This window comes from Lindgomyces ingoldianus (genome assembly GCF_010093535.1).
Source record: "Lindgomyces ingoldianus strain ATCC 200398 unplaced genomic scaffold BDR25scaffold_59, whole genome shotgun sequence".
NCBI lineage: Eukaryota > Fungi > Ascomycota > Dothideomycetes > Pleosporales > Lindgomycetaceae > Lindgomyces > Lindgomyces ingoldianus.
Genome location: NW_022985220.1, coordinates 195,925 through 212,040, shown reverse-complemented (window position 1 = coordinate 212,040; position 16,116 = coordinate 195,925). Strand labels below are relative to the sequence as shown.

Below are 16,116 nucleotides of genomic sequence, written 5' to 3'. Positions count from 1 at the left end.
AACCGCTCCGAATTCTAAGGAACCTCTCACCATGTGGTATCCCGGAGCATCCGCAATGAGCGACCCAGGATCAGGGACGGGCAGAACGATACCTTCTGGAGCAACCTGGAACAGCGTTCGGCATTGGCCGATTCTAAGCGAGATACCATATCTGGCGCCATGAAAGACCTTCACGAAACCCTTTGGAGATTTAGATGTCACTGAAAGCACGGTATGGTCCCCCCTTCTCTATTCCGCGTCACGCCTCAACCTCATTTCATCTAACATCCGGATACAGGATACACAGCATTCGCACTTTTCTGTAGATCTCATGGACCTTATCACATCTTCGTTTACGAAGAAAGCTAGGTTGGGGAAATCCTCCTGGTTAAGAAGAATCCCTTATTTGTTTCGGCATCTGCTCTTTATTCAAAATGCTCCAGGGAGGCGATGAGCAAATGAAAACAATGATAATTCCATCAATAAGTGGCGGAAATAAATCCACCATTATATCGAAACGATAGTGTGTGCTTCCGCAACCATACATCATCTTATCACTCAGTCTTGATATCCCTTAGACTTAAAAGCACCTCCCTGCAGTCTCAATCTATATCGCTACAAAAAAACTCTTTTCCCCCTCCCTCGGCTCTACCCACGCGCGCTTGAGAATCGGATCCGCACAACTAACCCTAATCCTCTCTGGCGTTGCCGGACTCTGCAAATGCAGAATTTCATATTCGCCGAACTCTGCGCGTGCAGCTTTAAGCGCATCACGGATGGCGAAGAAGACGGAGGATCCCATGAAGAGGGGGGGTTCGCCTGTTCAAGGTCTATTAGCACCATCGTATAGCAGAAAGATTCGCAGTAGGATTAAAAGAGAGGCCAAAAGGGGAACGCTTTCTTACCAACACCACGACTCCTCTGAATCGTCCTCAAATTCTCCCACTCCACATCCTTCAACAATGTCACATTAAACTCTTGCGGAATATCCCTAAACCCGGGGATCTTATACGCGCCAGGTCCTCTTGTGAAAATCTGTCCACTAGCTCTATGCCACAACATCTCCTCTGTCGTAAACAGGCCCTGCCCTTGCACAAACGCGCCTTCGATTTGTCCGTAGTCGATGGCTGGGTTGATGGACCGACCAACGTCCATTTTGATGTCGGCCCGTCTACAAGTCCAATCCCCAGTTAAGGTGTCGATTTCAACTTCGGCGGCGGCGACGCCTTGCGTGAAGTAGAAGAACATTTGCCCTGTATTTTCGCCCCAGATGTACCCAATGTTGGGAGTGCGGTAGAAGCCTTGCGCTGAGAGATTGACGCGGTCGAAGTAGGCGGCGTGTGCAATGTCTTTCATTGTAGCATTTGGGCCGAGCTTCTCACGATAAGGTTGGAGTCGCTCGTTGAGTTGCTGGCATGCATTCCAGATGGCGTATCCATTTAGGTCGGAGGATGCGGATGCTGCCGTTGACGATGAATTTGCGACCGTGTTGGTTGCGGTGTCGGAAATGTGGACGTTGTCTTGAGAGACTTGGAGTGCTTCAGCAGCAATCATAGTCATCTTGGTATGCAGCCCTTGGCCCATTTCCGTGCCGCCGTGTGCCACGAGGACGGAGCCGTCGTGGTAGATGTGGACTAGGGCGCCGGCTTGGTTGAGGAAGAGCGCTGTGAAGGAGATGCCGAACTTCGTGGGGATGATTGCCAAGCCTCTCTTGTTCCATTTGTGTGTTTTATTGAATTCTTCGATATCTTGTCGTCGTTGGGCATAATTTGATTCTTCTTGGACTTGCTTCCACATCAACGGAACGTACCAATCTTTAAGCTCTTGGTTGAAGTGGGTAATCATATTGGTCTCGGGAGTATACATGTTGATTTCACGGAGTTTCTCAACAGGTATCTTGAGATGGTCCGCTATCTCTGACATGTAAGTTTCCGCAATGAACATTCCTTGAGGGCCACCAAAGCCTCTGAAAGCTGTGTTAGAGACGGTATTAGTCTTGGCTACTCTCCCGCGCACATGGATGGCGGGAATAGAATACACGCCATCAATATGCGTTATTGCTCGCTCAACCACGGCTCCACTGAGATCCTGACTCCACCCGCCATTGCAGAAGACGTCTGCATCAAGAGCCTGGAGCTTGCCGTCCTTGTTTACAGCAACTTTCCATCTTGCGAGGAATGGGTGGCGTTGACCAGAAGTCATAATGTCTTCATCTCTGTTCAACATGCACCGTACAGGCCGTCGGACCTTCTTCGCTGCTGTCGCGACAATACCAGCAAGTTGAATTGACCGGGTCTCTTTCCCGCCAAACCCGCCTCCCATCCGCTTGACTCGAGAGACAATCTTGTTTGCGGGTACTCCAGTGACCTTAGACACGTAGGCTTGAGTTTCGGCAGGATTCTGTGTGCTGCTAAAGATCTCCATTTCTCCGTCTTCCAGCTTCGGAACCGCCAGGCATGCTTGTGTTTCGAGATAGAAGTGCTCCTGACCCCCCATGCGCGCAATACCGGTGAAGACGTGATCGGCTTCGGCAAAGGCCTTCTCAACATCCCCCTTCTTTATATACCGGAAGTGGCTGAAATAGCTCTCCTTCTCAATGGCTTCTTCAATCGTGAAGATTGCTGGAAGATCCTCATACTCAATCTCAACAGATCTAGCGGCCATTTCGGCTCGCTTCGCAGTGTCCGCAAGGATCATGCCAATTGGCTGACCTGCAGTACAGACTTCGTCGACAGCAAAGAAAACCTCATCACAGGAAGGTGCTCCCCACCAGTTAGCTTCGGGGGAAGCCAAGTCGTGGTGGTCAACCCACGTCACCACGCCTGAGAGATCAAGGGATGGTTCAGGATTGACGCTGATGAGTTTGGCATGCGCTTTTGTTGATAATACGAGGCATCCATAGAGCTCATTCTTCTGTAACGGGATATCATCCGTATACTGCGCTTCTCCTGTGCATTGTTTCATAGCTGCAACGTGAGGTCGTTCAGAGCCTAAGATCTTCTGAGTGTAGGCTTCCGCGGCCTTGTGGTCTTTCAGCCCGAATGAAATATCTCTATTAATTTCCCCAATAGCCTGAGCATCGACCTGAGCTTCTTCGGTGTTTAATTGAATAAGGACTTCGTGATAGAACTTATAGAAGAAGCTAAGGGCGAGAGACTTCCGGTAGGTAGCCATCCCACCAGGAACCCCAAATCTCAAGTCAAAGTCCTCTTCTAAAGCACTCATGACACCTTCAAGAGTCTTCAGTTCCGAGATCTTCTTTCCCCGGAGGAATACCATAGCATTCTTCGCAGCAATCGTGATGGGTCCCATGCCTCCATAAACGAGGTCGACACTTTCGACTACCTGAGATTCATCTACTGTCACTCGCATCGCAGCATTAACGATTGCGATATCGTCATCTTTCCGCTTGGCCTGCTTGTATGCGCGCATGTACTCTCCCTTCTCTTTCGCTGCTGGTATCCGTATACTGGCGATGATTGCATCTGGAGGGAGGGCGGTGGTACGGTAGCCCTTGAAGAAGGCAGATATTGGAATCTCGGTAGCCTCATCCAAAGACTTGGCGATAAGGGTGGCATTAGAAGCAACGAAGACGGGATTTAGATCGGAAATAGGCGAAGCTGTAGAAAGGTTTCCTGCAGGGGTTCCGACATTTCGGATCTGTCGTCCGGCAAAATACCTAATCTGCTTCAAGATAGCGGCAAAGGGCTGTCCACGGACTTCTCCGTAGTGTTTTATAGCATCTTTGCAGATCGTCTCCAAGTCGGTTAGTACCACATTTCCACCTATTTCTAGGTAACCGTCTTGGAAAGAGAACTGCCGGAGTTCCGAAATATCGCCCACGAAGACTGATACAGAGTAGTTCATTCCCTTAAACTTAGTCTCAATCTGCGTCTCAGTGCTTCCCCCTATAATCTTCGCAGAATGATACACGCTTTTGATCTCGAGAAGCTGCTGGAGTGTAACCGGCCTATACCATCTCTTGCGCTTATTCCCAAAGGCCAATGGCTTGAACTCGTGTTTCCGCAGAGCAGGTGGGAATATTAGCTCAGTATCTGGCTTATAATCGATGAAACCAGGAGGAGTGAATCGTTTGATCGGTTGAGAATCTCCGTCCCCACTATCCACTCCATCCTTGCAGCATCCGCTTCCCCCATTTGCTTTAGCCTTTCCACATACTCTCTCGATGCTGAAGCTTTGCGCCGCGTCGAGTATTGGCCTGTACCCAGTACATCGACACAGATTTCCGTCGAAAGCTTCCTCCACATCGTGTTGGCTCGGATCGGAATCGTTCCGAAGGAGGGCATACAGACTCTAGGGAGCTAACGTCAGCAATGAAGCAACACAGGTTTAGATTTTCGCACCATGACTATGCCTGGAGTACAGAAACCACACTGACTGCCATTGCCCTTGGCTATCCGCTCCTGGGCTGGATGTGGTCGCTTTACGTTTCCAATCCCCTCAACTGTGATTACGTGCTTGCCGTCAACACTGACCAGCGGTGCGAGGCAAGCGTTGACCGAGGCATGGTATATCTGTTTCGTAGTAGGGTTAAACTGTGAGATAACCTAAGCTACCGTCAGTGCTCTCGGGTTTCCCACGTTTGTCTTTCAGCAGCACGCTTACAACTGTACAAGCCCCGCACCCTCCCTCAGCACATCCGAGCTTCGTTCCCGTGAGGCCAATGCCTCGAAGGTACTCCAACAATGTTACTTCAGGGTCAGCAGAATCTAAAACTACCTTGGTCCCATTTAAATAGAAGCGAAGGGTATCATCGTAAGCTCCGGTGAGGGAAGATAGGGAATGAGAAGATTCTTGTGGCACAGCTGGCTCTACGATGCCAGGCGCCATTCTGAGAAGTTACCGTACAAGACGATAGGAAACCTAGCCTAAAACGTCTAGATTGAGAGGGAGAGAAGTATATAAGATCTGAGAAGCTAGGTGTGAGAGATTGAATGTGGGGAATGTTAGCTTGATATTATGGCAGGACTAGCCCAACGACGGTCGAGAGATCAGCGCAGGTCAAACTGCAGAAAAAAAAGATGGGATTGACCGGATGAACGAATAAAAGCAATGTAAATTGACTCTTATCACAGCTTGTCCCCTTCCCGTTCTGCCACAGGCCTGTTCGGCGCAGGAAGCCGGCGATGACCGTGGCGCTAACATCTTACGTGGAGGGGCAAACGCTCGGCAAGCGCTTTGCTTAGTTCGGATGTGCATGTGCAGGTGTCTGGAATTTTCCAGCCGGTGAAATGCGACTCAAATGCACTATTATGTCATGGTCAATACACGGCCACCTCTGCCTGATCGGGAGGAACTCCACGACAGGAAAGATCCGATGCGTCACGTGGGGAAAGCACGTATGTATCTAGACAAGCACAGATATCAGAGGAGGGGATGATGTTGATGCAACTATTTGATCCCACGACGGGCATATTGTTACACTAAAGAGACGAAAGAAAGATGAGGGGGAAAAAGAGGTTAGGCAGGGGCCCTGCCGTCAAGTAATGGACGCAAACGTCCACCATTTTGTCGCCCACACTTCTGCCCAGAGAAAACCCAGTGCAAAGTAGCCAGCAAAGGAGCACCGTAACTATTTTTTCATATTCCGCGAGCATAATCAGACTGGTTCATTGTGTCGTTCGTGATTAATGGCATGGCAGGCTGACCAAAAGAGCATTATGCTCCTCTGAATAATCCGTTGGAAGAACACATTCGCGCAGAAATCCGTATACCGTTCTTTCGATGACACGTACTTGGTCGGGCTACTACTGGTAGCTGTCACCGATACCCAAAGAGCCAATAATATCGGCGATAGAAGGTAATCAAACCAGCTAAAAAGGCAGTGGACGAAGATGGTCAAGAACCGATCCGAGTATGCAAAGCGCCATGTCATCGGCAAACAATTTCGAGAAATGGTATGAAGCATGAAGCATGCAGTCAGAGACAGACGAGTCATCCATGTGTAAGTCAAAGGCGAATGCAGGATGTCCGCCGCAAATCAGAGGAGAGTCGAGAGCAGTCCAGTCGGTGAAGAAGAGTCAAGCCACATGAGGGAAGATCCAGAGCATCGGGTCAGGCAAGCGAACATTCATCGACAAGGTCTCAGCAACATGTGCATGAACGTCACTGCGGACACATCTAGCAGCTCTTAGGCACCTGGAGGCCGTTGCTGCTCACCTTGGCCGCCTGCTGCTTGTTGCTGTGCTTGCTGTTGCGCAAAGGACGAATACCACATAGCCAAGTAATTCTGGTAGCCACCGTAGATGGCATACGGGTCAGCGGCGCCAGCTTCTCCCTGGGGTGGTGCATTTATCTGCGCCTGTGGCGGATTCTGTCCCGCACTGTGGGACTGTCCGTATGAGGGCTGTTGCTGGTGTGAGTAGTCACTATAGCTTCCGTTATCTCGTGCACCGCCACGCTTATTGCCTCCATAGCCACCACCGTTCTTTTCCCTCTGCATAAGGTTAGATTGCAATGGTCGGGGTGATAGAGCGACACTTACCACTGAATCGACCTTGTCCCAAATAGCCTTCTTAGCATCCTCAATAGCTTGCCGTGTGCCGACCAGGCCGATTTCTCGCTCAATATCAGCTCCGGAAGCCTGAGAGACGTTGATTTTGCATCCAGTAGTGGATTGCATTTCCTTAATAGTTTCACCACCTTTGCCAATAATCATACCCACAGCATCCGAAGGTACCAAGATAGTGTCGTTAATCTTGTTTGCGCCACCACTGAAAGGATCGAACGGCTCACGTCTATTGTTGCTAGGGGGGTTGTTGGCATTTGATGGGCCCTCTCCGACCTTGGTATCACTGTCGACTATCTCCAGGATAAGCTCTTTGGCTCTAGCAGAGGCTGCTGGACTTCCGATGAGATTCACAGGGCGGAGCCCGTTCACGCTCTTGTTTTCACCGACAATGTTGACATGGCATCCACTACGCTCTTGGAGATCACGAATAGTCTCGCCACCTCGGCCAATGATGAGACCAACGGTACGATCAGGCACCATAATCTGGAGAGTCTGCTCGCCATCACGAAGAGCAGGTGATTGACCGCCAGTCTTAGCACCACCTCCTCGCGCGCTACGGCCAGTCTCACGCGCAGGGTTTCCACCGTTCTCTTCAATGATTCTGTTAATTTCGCGCTTGGCAGCAATTCGAGCATGAGGGCTGCCTGTGATTCTGCATTGCCGTTGTGGACCACTGTTGTCAGGGCCAGTGATGAATTGGATCCTAGTACCTGATTCTTGTTCAATGCGGCGGAGACTCTCACCCTGGCGACCGATCACAAGACCAACCAAAGATGAATCAATAAGAACAACCTCTGAGTTGTCATTTGGAGGAGGGGAACGATCACGCGTGCCATATCCCCGTGGGGGAGAGAATGTATTGCGTCCGCGAGGTGAGCGGGAACGATCTCTACCATAGCCAGCACCGCCCCGACGCGGATCCTCTCGTCGTTCGTCTCGATATGGATTGTAACTATCACGCATGTTATCCCGCCGCGGTGGAGAACGCGACCGTGAGCGACGGTACGGACGGCCACTCAGGCGTGGATCTTCCCTCGGGCCTAGGAAACCACAGTTAAATAAATGAGGGATATAGGAAGCAGCAGGAGGCATACCCATTGAGCGACCCGCGTCATAGGCAAGCCCTTTCTCGGCAGCGAAACCACGCGCCTTCGCCAACGCATCCTGAATACTAACGGAACCTGAGTTTGTGGGTCGTATTGCGCTCAGATCAAGGCTGCCTGAGCTCGTTGGGTGTGGAAGATTGAATCCGGGGATACCAGCAGGATGACTTGGATTTTGCAGAGCACCTGGTGGGAACCCCGGAGGCAGACCTTGTGACGGCGGCTGCTGAGTGGGAGGTGGTTGTTGTGGGGTCTGCGACGGCGTGGCGGAAGGTCGCGCAGCTGTTGGGATAATCAGTGAATGCTTCTTACCTTTGGGGTGAAACGGGATATGTACCTAAAGCTGCTAGAATAGCAGTGATGTCTGAGGGTGCAGCCATAGTGCATGCGCCTGGGAAAGGGTGACTGTTCGCGGCAAGCGATTTCGCTCTATCGAAATATAGAGGGATATAGAGGGCAGCCTTTGCAGTAGACTCGATTTGGTGAGAGGATGTAGAGGGCGAAGAGGTGGGTGGCCGGACGTAGTTGAGGAGAGAGAAATCGAGTCGACAAAGGTTCTTTCTTGGAGATGCAGACGAAAGGGCGCTAAGGCCATTTCGGGCTTAGCTCACCAGCCACCTTCTCCTTCTTTGTCGATTTCCTCAACCTCGGAGGGAGTAAGGGTGTGTAACAGGCCACGACACCTGTCCGGGGTCGGCAGGTAAGAGAGATCGCTGCCTAGGCATCTCCGGGGCTAGCAGGATGACATAACATATGATTACTATCGCCTCTAAGCAAACTGTCATTCGGCAAATGCCGCATCAGAGGTTTACTTCGTCGCGATGCAAGGACGAGTTGGGGGAGTCTAACTGCAAGAACAGAAACTGTGCTCTATGCATTCCTCTATCCCTACAATCACTACAGACTGAAACGCTACTTAGGCGTCTTTCCCTACTTCAATAGGGCCCCATCCAATCTATCCCAACAACGCCCCTCATCCACCATAGCCGCCACCAATGCAGCGATTACTTAGCCTGATTGCATAGCAAAATAAATGAAGAAATACCATCCGTGGAGGCTCGTTTACCGAGACCCCCGCAAAGCCATGGGTATACAGAGAAAATGCGAGTTATGAGTAGCCGCCTTCGCTACAGCAAGCCCCGAGAGGATAGAGAGAAAATTAAAGCGCGATCCCAGTGCACAGGGTCGGTCTTCATGAATATAGACAAAACGAAATCAGAGTGAAGGAGGCGCTCGACGCCAAAGAACATAGATGCTGGTTTGATAGACATTACGGGCCGTGATATCTTTTGGAGACGAAGATCCAAACGCCAATGAATATCCAATGGGGCAAATGTGAGGATAGCAAGGTCAGTTGGGCTGGGCCGGGCAACGGATTATCGACTCATCATCTGAGTGATGTTGTTCCACTTCTGCTTCAAGGCCTCGTATTCCTCATTGATCTGCGCCCGTCGTTAGTTTAGACTTTATATGGAGTTGAATGTGATTGTACTTACCGTTGCCCATTGCATTTTCGTAGCGACAAGCTCCTTTTCCATTTCCTGCATTTGCTCCTCTAGCGCCCTATTCTCGTTGTGAACGACAATGTTCTTTTGCATAACGTCCTCCATCTGGTTCTTCAACCTAGCCTCGACTTCTTCAGGCTGGGTTTCAACAATCTTCTGGAGTTCCTCAACCTTAGTCTTGAGTGTTTCGTTCTCATCGGCCATGTTCTCGTTCTCGACCTTGGTCTTGACTAACTCCGAGGCCACTTGTACGTGCTCAGTGTCGGACTGCTCGGCACGGTGTTCAAGCTGCCGTACTTTGCCTTCCAAAAAGCCCACTTTGTCCTTCAAACTATGCAGCTCGGTTTCCCGTTCTTTCTCAATCCGTTGTTGTTCTTTCCATTCAGCCGTATACTGCTTCAACATCTCAGGAGTAACCTTTACAGCAACAGCATCCCTGACAAGCATATCTGCCCGATACACCTCTTTATCCACACCGCCGCTAGAGCCAAAGAATCCACTCTCAAGAATAGAAGATGCCGTTGGTGCTTTGTCAATGTATACGTCGAAAAGCCTCTCCTTCAAGAAGGTGGTGAGGGTTGACATATCCTTCATTCCCAGTAGTGTTTCTGCATTCTTCTGCATTAAGACGATACCAAACTTGAGGATTGCTCCCTCAAGACCTTCACTGAGGATCAGATCGTAGATACGAAGGACGAGCTGCAACGGGAACCGGTAGGCGAAGAGAGTGAGGAACCATTGCGTTGCGTAGAGTTGCGGCTTGACCTCGCGGCGATGAAGATGGCAGTACAGAGCAGGCTCAAAATCCTCTAGAAGACGCTCAAACTGGTAGAGGTGTAGGTGCAACCCAGGCATATCCTGAATGAATAGGTCTCGGAGCCCATACTTATTCATCAGCCGCACGAACAAACAGAAGGCTTCTTCTTCTGGCATCTGCAGAGGTTGTGAGCTTAGTTAGAAGATGTATTTTGTGCTGGAGAACACTCACATTGAATAACAAAGGCATGGCAATGAAATTCATACCCTGCGCATATCCAACGGACTCATCAAACAAGGCGTAAGCTTTACAAATCCCGAAAAGCCCATCTTGGAGTCCTGCGGCCATGACAAACTTCGAGTAGCTCGTACGAGTGCCTAGATCGCGCTTAATAGCCTTTTCCAGCTTTTGGAGAGCGGCATGTTCGTCCTTGGTCTTTTGTTTTTTCTCTGCTGCAAATTTAGCTTGCATTTTGGCAATGTCTTCGGCACTGTCCGTTGGAAGTGAGGGTGACGCCAAGGCAGCATTCGTACTTCCAGCAGTAGTAGCAGGACTCGAGTAGTCAGAGTGAACTGATGACGATGACGAAGCGACTGAGCCCTTCTCTTTTCCATTTATGCCATTGGTCTCCCCGCGGGATACGTGAGGAGTTTGGATTGCTATGTGCTCTTTATCAGTTCCGCGGGCAACCAACTCTTTGTACATAACTTCTAAATCCTCGTTCTTGCTTTGCGCCAAAGCTTGCCAGACGACACCACGGATAACTTGAGGAATACCACTTGCGACGGCTCGATTGAGTTCCTCTGCGCTGGTACGAGCAACAGCAGCTGGCCCTTCGTAGACGACGGACTGCCAAAGATCCCAATCTACTGGTTCAGCTGAATCCGCAGGTCCTGCTGCCATTCCTGAGGCCGTTCCAGGAGCGAGTTTAGGGTTGATAGAGGGTTGCTTTCCAAGAGAGCCAGGCCGTGGGCTGGTTGGGCCAGATAGGACTCCTGCACCATGTTCATCTTTTTCCTCTGCCACGCTTGTCGGGCTACCAACACCCAGTCCGATACTTGTCGTTCGTCCAAGGAGACCAGCAAGAGCTCCGGCGTGGCCAGGTTCACCTGCCTCATCTCCCATAGATATGCCAGCTTCTTCCTTCATGCGAAGGAATTTGAAGCGTTCACGCAGGCTGCTCTGGCTTGAGCGATTGTTCGGCGGCTGTTCACCCTCATGCTCGATCTTGCTCAGTGTGAGCTCTGGGTTGCTTCCAACCGTAGCTATGGATGCATTTGTGTTTCTTCGCTCGGAAGACGGCAGAGGAGGAGATTCGGGCTTCTTGCTTGAGGTATTTCTGGTCAGCCACGAAAACGGACTGGCCAGTTTCCTAGATGGCGGGGCTGCTGCGGGTAGGGAATTGTGTTTCTCTGAGGCAGCTGGAGGAGGTGGCGGAGGAGGAAATTTGACGGGGGACATCTTCCCGGAGAGGCCTTGAAGGCCGCCTTCGGTTGTATCTCGAGGTGGTAACTTGGGAAGGAGGCCAGGGGTTTTTACCCCGTCTGTACAACATTAGCTTCTTGAAATAAGTATACATCATAACAGCCTCCGAAGCTTCAATGGGGCGCATTTGACGACATCTGCTGTGACTGTCACAATGTCGCGTGATTCCCGGTTGGAGTGAACCCTCAAACGAGCATCCTCACAAACGCGGACAGCCTCCGTGAATGGAGCGGGAGAGATTACCTTCGTCCAAAGCCACGTCATCCATGTCAGAAGTCACCGATATCCTATGCGCCGTGAGCAGGGGGGATTTCTCCAGCGATGCTAGTGCATGCCCTTCTGCAGCATCAGTGTGTCCATTGTGGTGTTCCCCTTCGACATTCGCTCCGTTCGGTATGCCGGGCGGCGGAGAGTCAGTTCGGCCTTCTCGAGCGGTGGAAGACGAGGAGGTGCGTCGGGCGGTCAGAGATCTTGACCTCGAGCGGTCGGAGTGGGATGTCGGGCGGGGGTTCATTTCGGTGGCATCTTCAAATGTGTCCTGCTCGTCAGAGTCCCAGTCAGCGGTCGGCGATTCACCAGGGCCCCAGATATGGCAGAAGGGGACACTCACCCCTTCTCGATCAGAGCTGTTGCCGCTCGCCGGCTGGTTATCCATATTGCAGGGGTATGCGGAGGGACGGGGGGATATGGTGGGAGCGGTGGGAACGCGGTTCCGGGGGATGGAAAGAGGGCACCTTTCAAGGCTGTATGAATATCGGAAAGTGCTACTGCGATGTTGAGGAAAGGGGAATGTGCTCGTCAAGGGTGCCGGGTCATGGGAGAGCGGTCAATGTTTGTGGTGGATGGCGAGTTGCGGAGGGGACAAATTGGTGAATTAGAGTCGAGGCCAAGCCAGGAACTGCAGCTAGCGGCGCAGAAGCCACCACGGGAGCCACCACAACGCTCGAACAAATGCAAAAATAGACACGCACCAGTAATCACGAGGCCGCCAGTGGTTTGCAAGATGCTGCGAGAATTATGTGCAGTGCTGCTAGTGCACCAGCTTCCAGTACACCAGCTCAACGTAGACGGCACTTCGAACCCGGGTTTTCGACGGGCCGACAAATCGATGTTGCTCACACGTTGCTGTGACCTTCCACAGCAAAAGGATTGTTTCATGCTCAATCTGAAACAATGGCTAAGGTTGCCGCAAATGAGGCGTAAGGCGACAGGCCGCTTCCCCATCGAACCTCCGGCCACATTACGAGCCGCTGCTCGTCACGCGACGGCGTTATTCACCTATTTCCTCAGCACGATATATCACCACGCACCCTTCTTTCTGGTAGCTCTTCTAGTCGCGTGTCAAGGTCGATTGATTCGGGCAGGCAATGGAGACACAAATAAGGGCGGTGTCGCCTAACCCATTCATCCTGCCCTTCAATGATAAGACGACGGCCCTGGGTACGCTCCGGTTATTTCTATCCGACAGTTGATGTCGACAACCGTGTAACTTCCACCAAGGGGAGAGACTATGGTTCATGCCCTGGGCCGGCTTTTTCTTCTTTGGGCTTCCGTGCCACGGAGAAGGATCCCTCTTCTTATTCTATCGCCTCGCGGGGTAGGTCTGGAAAGCAAACTCTTCAGCACAAGCGGAACAATCCCTTGGAAGAGCACTATATGGGAATCTGAATATCTGGTCCCAGGATCTTCTCCTTGCGCAATGAAGGCGAATCTAATACCATGTCGTCGATCACTCGCCTCTCCACAAAAGGGCCAGCCCGGTATCCTTCATTGGCCAAAGACCTCTTCTGTCCCCCCCCTATCCAAAATCTCACAGTGATGCAGGCGACGCGGCCATTCGCACGACGGACGCCGGGTGCGGACGAGAGCTGCACTCCCTTTCTCAGCCAGAATCCATTCACGACAACACAGGGCCACAAATGCGTGGCCACGCTAACCCCTGTCCAGAAACCGACTTTAGCCCCTTCACCTTGGCTCGTGCGCACCAATCGTTCCTGGTACACAACGACTTTCCCAGACAAGCGTGATTACCTATCGCAAGTTTATCACGACGTTCAGCAACAGACGTGCAGCATGCAGAAATTCTTTGAAGAATCGCAGGAGACAATGGATTGCTGCATGCACGATCTGAAACGTCCATGCAATGATTGTTTCTTTGTTGCTGAGAAGTGGACCTAAGGTGGCATTGTCTTATCATGAACAAGAGCGATACACCTCTGAAGACTTCCCCTTCTTTCTCTTCCTTTGTTCAAGTCTATTTCCTCACCTGCTACACAAGGCTTTGCTCTAATCTTATGACCTTTTGTGGGCTGGCCCCATGATATTTCTCTTCTTGAGCCTATCCATTTCAAGATTTCTCTTGGCATTTCTACATTTCCCCATCTGCCACTTTCCTTTCAAAACATCATGAAGCCATCGAACGCCCACAGGTCTTCGGCGGACATCACCGACCGTCAAACCCTAGCAGAGCCCCCCTCTCCGGCACCTACGTACTGCTCGACCTTCCATTCTGAAAAGGACTACCCCACCACGCCAAAGCAGATCTTCAATTCTTTGAACAATGATTCAAAATACCACCCCTCGCCAACTTCGACATCGAAATTTTCTACATTTTCCACCAAAAATGAAAAAGGCGCCTTCATCCCCTGTGAAGAGCCCTTCGACACCAACCACCCTCACTACGCTCCTCCCTCCCCCCAACTTCCTCCCCGAACCCCATCCAGGTCCCAGAAGGCCAAACGTCGTCTCCCATCCCTCCGCCTCCTCCTCCCATGGACTCTCGCCCTAATTTTCTTCCTTACAACCCTCTGGTACACCTCCATCCTAGTCGGCGTCCGATTCCTAGACATCCTGCACCCAGACTCGGCACACGACCAACCCATCAACATCGTTATTAACGACCTCAACGGCGCACCTTCCGTAGTGATTAGCACAGAGCCTACATTCGTGTTAACTTCCTTGGCTCGAGTTCCGACGGCAACGTTGAAACCCGCGGCCAGTGGCAATGAACAGGATCCCAATCTCGGCACTAATACTGTGACGAGTAAGCCGGTTGTTGTGGTCACAACGGCGAGTGCGACATTCGTTACTATCACGAAGAGGGGGACTTAGTCTTTTCTAACACTAACAGTGCGATTAAGAAGCTTTCTCATGATGTCGTGATAGCCTATTGTCTATTTGGAGACGTATTCCCATTTACCTCTCTCAGGCGACTGTTTTCAGAAACAAGGAAGGGGATGGGGGCTGCCGGACGGGTCAATTGACATTCGCTCCCTAATGAATACTTATCATATTTTTTAGTAGCTATCTTCTATGTACATTCTTTAGGAGTTCTAGGTTCTCACTCTCCTTTTAGTCTGCTTTTCATCTATGATTCGCTAGGCTGGTATGCACGCCAAGAATTACTCCAGTAACACGAGCTCAATGAATTTTCCTCCAGAAAGACTTCGTCCTGCGATTTGCCCGCGAAACGCGTAAACAACATTCCCCTCCTAATAGCTAGCTACATTTTTTTAACACTCCCCCCTGTGTAGCGGAAACTCCTCTGTACCGGAAAATATAAGAGGTACTTAATTTCAAGCATCCCTAAATCTGTGCGCACGCTAATATTTTCTATAATTCTGAATAACCCGTATACTAGGGCTAATCCTAAACCTCGTGTGCAGCTTACCCTTAAAAATTACGTTCGCGTAGTCGCTATCATGCCTACGCTCCAGCAAGCCTTCTTTTATGTTAAACGAGCATTCTACTCCTATAATACTACTATTAGGCTCTTACTAACTCTTAGCATTTATAATGGGGCCTTGTCTAAACCTTAGAGCCTTAAACTGTTGTCATGCTAGAAAGTCATCTTCAGCCTTATGAATATTACTGTGCGCAAATTCATGTAGGGTTGGCAGTACCGCCATCCCCAATTCAGCTAGTATAAAACAACACCGCACATCAAGTATAACCATCATATCTAGTTTACATGCAGCGAAATAGTGGTTGTTAGGTCTATGGCTATTCACAGTCTTAGCAAGCAGGCCACCTTACAATTCAATTTAGCTATTCCTCCCGTCAGCCAACTCAACTCCCGAAGAACATCTACGGCACAGAATTGTCGCTTCACAACCCTGCAACCAGATAGGGTTGTCTTGTTCTCCCTGCTAGCGCGACCGTCTGCTTCTCGTGAGACATAAGCGTGGCAAGTCTTTAACAGTAAGCTTAGAGGTATTTCTATTACAAATCATCTTGCGACTACTCTGGAGGATTCTTCATGCTTGGTGGCAAATTATCTGAATATATATACTTGCTCTTCCCCGGACCCCTCTATGAAATAGAGATATAATAAAATATATATATATAAGAATTAGTTAGTTACCTTTCAAGAGCGTTCTTTATTCACAAGATTCATTAAGCCCCACGTGGTACATAAATACCTTTCCAGATTGAGTCCCGGTGCCAATCATCTTCCCTGACACGGCCGAACGGAACGGCCGATACTCTGGGGGTACCCACACTAGGTTCTCTGTATTATATGTTATCCATGCTCCATCCGGACTTAATCCCACGCCCTGATATTGAGGATTTTGAGCGCCTATTACATCCAGTGTTATATTTGGAGCTGATGACGCATCAATCGCAATAGTACCAATTTCAGTGTGAAGATACGAGCCGGTGATATCGAATGATATGTTATCGAGTGTCTTGCCGACCTCGAGCGTCTGGAGGCACTCGCCACTGCTAGCATCCCAGATCTTGACCGTGTGGTCA

The 16,116-nt window shown here is 50.4% G+C and overlaps 8 protein-coding genes across 8 annotated transcripts in view; 3 read left to right on the top strand and 5 right to left on the bottom strand.

Moving 5' to 3' along the window:
* Positions 1 to 376: 376 nt before the first annotated feature.
* BDR25DRAFT_307762 (xanthine dehydrogenase/oxidase) lies at positions 377 to 5,032 on the bottom strand. The gene is made up of 4 exons (XM_033690899.1): positions 4,606 to 5,032; positions 4,344 to 4,547; positions 885 to 4,293; positions 377 to 798 (listed from the first exon to the last, which is right to left on the bottom strand). Exons 1-4 carry the CDS (start codon positions 4,828 to 4,830, stop codon positions 587 to 589), a joined length of 4,050 nt encoding a protein of 1,349 aa, XP_033540317.1. The 5' UTR covers positions 4,831 to 5,032; the 3' UTR covers positions 377 to 586.
* Positions 4,947 to 5,938, bottom strand: BDR25DRAFT_362822 (uncharacterized protein; the record flags this gene model as incomplete). The annotated part of the gene is made up of 6 exons (XM_033696633.1): positions 4,947 to 4,968; positions 5,033 to 5,103; positions 5,151 to 5,237; positions 5,277 to 5,391; positions 5,434 to 5,604; positions 5,649 to 5,938. 6 exons carry the CDS (start codon positions 5,936 to 5,938, stop codon positions 4,947 to 4,949), a joined length of 756 nt encoding a protein of 251 aa, XP_033540316.1.
* A 192-nt stretch (positions 5,939 to 6,130) lies between these two features.
* Positions 6,131 to 7,994, bottom strand: BDR25DRAFT_319985 (uncharacterized protein; the record flags this gene model as incomplete). Its single annotated transcript, XM_033691869.1, has 4 exons — positions 6,131 to 6,436; positions 6,485 to 7,551; positions 7,606 to 7,896; positions 7,952 to 7,994. The coding sequence occupies 4 exons, from the start codon at positions 7,992 to 7,994 to the stop codon at positions 6,131 to 6,133; spliced, it is 1,707 nt and encodes a 568-aa protein (XP_033540315.1).
* Positions 7,995 to 8,990: 996 nt separating this feature from the next.
* Positions 8,991 to 12,016, bottom strand: BDR25DRAFT_329692 (RabGAP/TBC; the record flags this gene model as incomplete). Its single annotated transcript, XM_033692474.1, has 5 exons — positions 8,991 to 9,056; positions 9,111 to 10,052; positions 10,108 to 11,420; positions 11,605 to 11,899; positions 11,972 to 12,016. 5 exons carry the CDS (start codon positions 12,014 to 12,016, stop codon positions 8,991 to 8,993), a joined length of 2,661 nt encoding a protein of 886 aa, XP_033540314.1.
* Positions 12,017 to 12,482: 466 nt separating this feature from the next.
* Positions 12,483 to 12,920, top strand: BDR25DRAFT_108751 (uncharacterized protein). The gene has a single exon (XM_033683536.1). The coding sequence runs from the start codon at positions 12,518 to 12,520 to the stop codon at positions 12,758 to 12,760; it is 243 nt and encodes an 80-aa protein (XP_033540313.1). The 5' UTR covers positions 12,483 to 12,517; the 3' UTR covers positions 12,761 to 12,920.
* On the top strand, positions 12,921 to 13,653 carry BDR25DRAFT_108752 (uncharacterized protein). The gene has a single exon (XM_033683537.1). It carries the CDS (start codon positions 13,081 to 13,083, stop codon positions 13,537 to 13,539), a length of 459 nt encoding a protein of 152 aa, XP_033540312.1. The 5' UTR covers positions 12,921 to 13,080; the 3' UTR covers positions 13,540 to 13,653.
* BDR25DRAFT_108753 (uncharacterized protein) lies at positions 13,654 to 14,839 on the top strand. Its single transcript, XM_033683538.1, has one exon. The coding sequence runs from the start codon at positions 13,768 to 13,770 to the stop codon at positions 14,470 to 14,472; it is 705 nt and encodes a 234-aa protein (XP_033540311.1). The 5' UTR covers positions 13,654 to 13,767; the 3' UTR covers positions 14,473 to 14,839.
* A 1,037-nt stretch (positions 14,840 to 15,876) lies between these two features.
* BDR25DRAFT_329691 (NACHT-domain-containing protein) overlaps positions 15,877 to 16,116 on the bottom strand; it is a gene marked incomplete at both ends in the record, with an annotated part of 3,604 nt that continues 3,364 nt past the window's right edge. The window contains one exon of the mRNA XM_033692473.1: positions 15,877 to 15,917. Coding sequence (XP_033540310.1) covers positions 15,877 to 15,917 — 41 coding nt within the window. The remainder of the gene's footprint in view (positions 15,918 to 16,116) is intronic.

Excerpts from the sequence above, each read along its gene's own strand:
- BDR25DRAFT_108751 (XM_033683536.1), top strand. The coding sequence starts at position 12,518 with ATGCTCAATCTGAAACAATGGCTAAGGTTGCCGCAAATGAGGCGTAAG.
- BDR25DRAFT_307762 (XM_033690899.1), bottom strand. The coding sequence starts at position 4,830 with ATGGCGCCTGGCATCGTAGAGCCAGCTGTGCCACAAGAATCTTCTCAT. Across the intron at positions 4,548-4,605 it reads GGTGCGGGGCTTGTACAGTT|GTTATCTCACAGTTTAACCC; the intron begins GTAAGCGTGCTG and ends ACGGTAGCTTAG. Across the intron at positions 799-884 it reads TCAGAGGAGTCGTGGTGTTG|GCGAACCCCCCCTCTTCATG; the intron begins GTAAGAAAGCGT and ends GACCTTGAACAG.
- BDR25DRAFT_108753 (XM_033683538.1), top strand. The coding sequence starts at position 13,768 with ATGAAGCCATCGAACGCCCACAGGTCTTCGGCGGACATCACCGACCGT.
- BDR25DRAFT_108752 (XM_033683537.1), top strand. The coding sequence starts at position 13,081 with ATGTCGTCGATCACTCGCCTCTCCACAAAAGGGCCAGCCCGGTATCCT.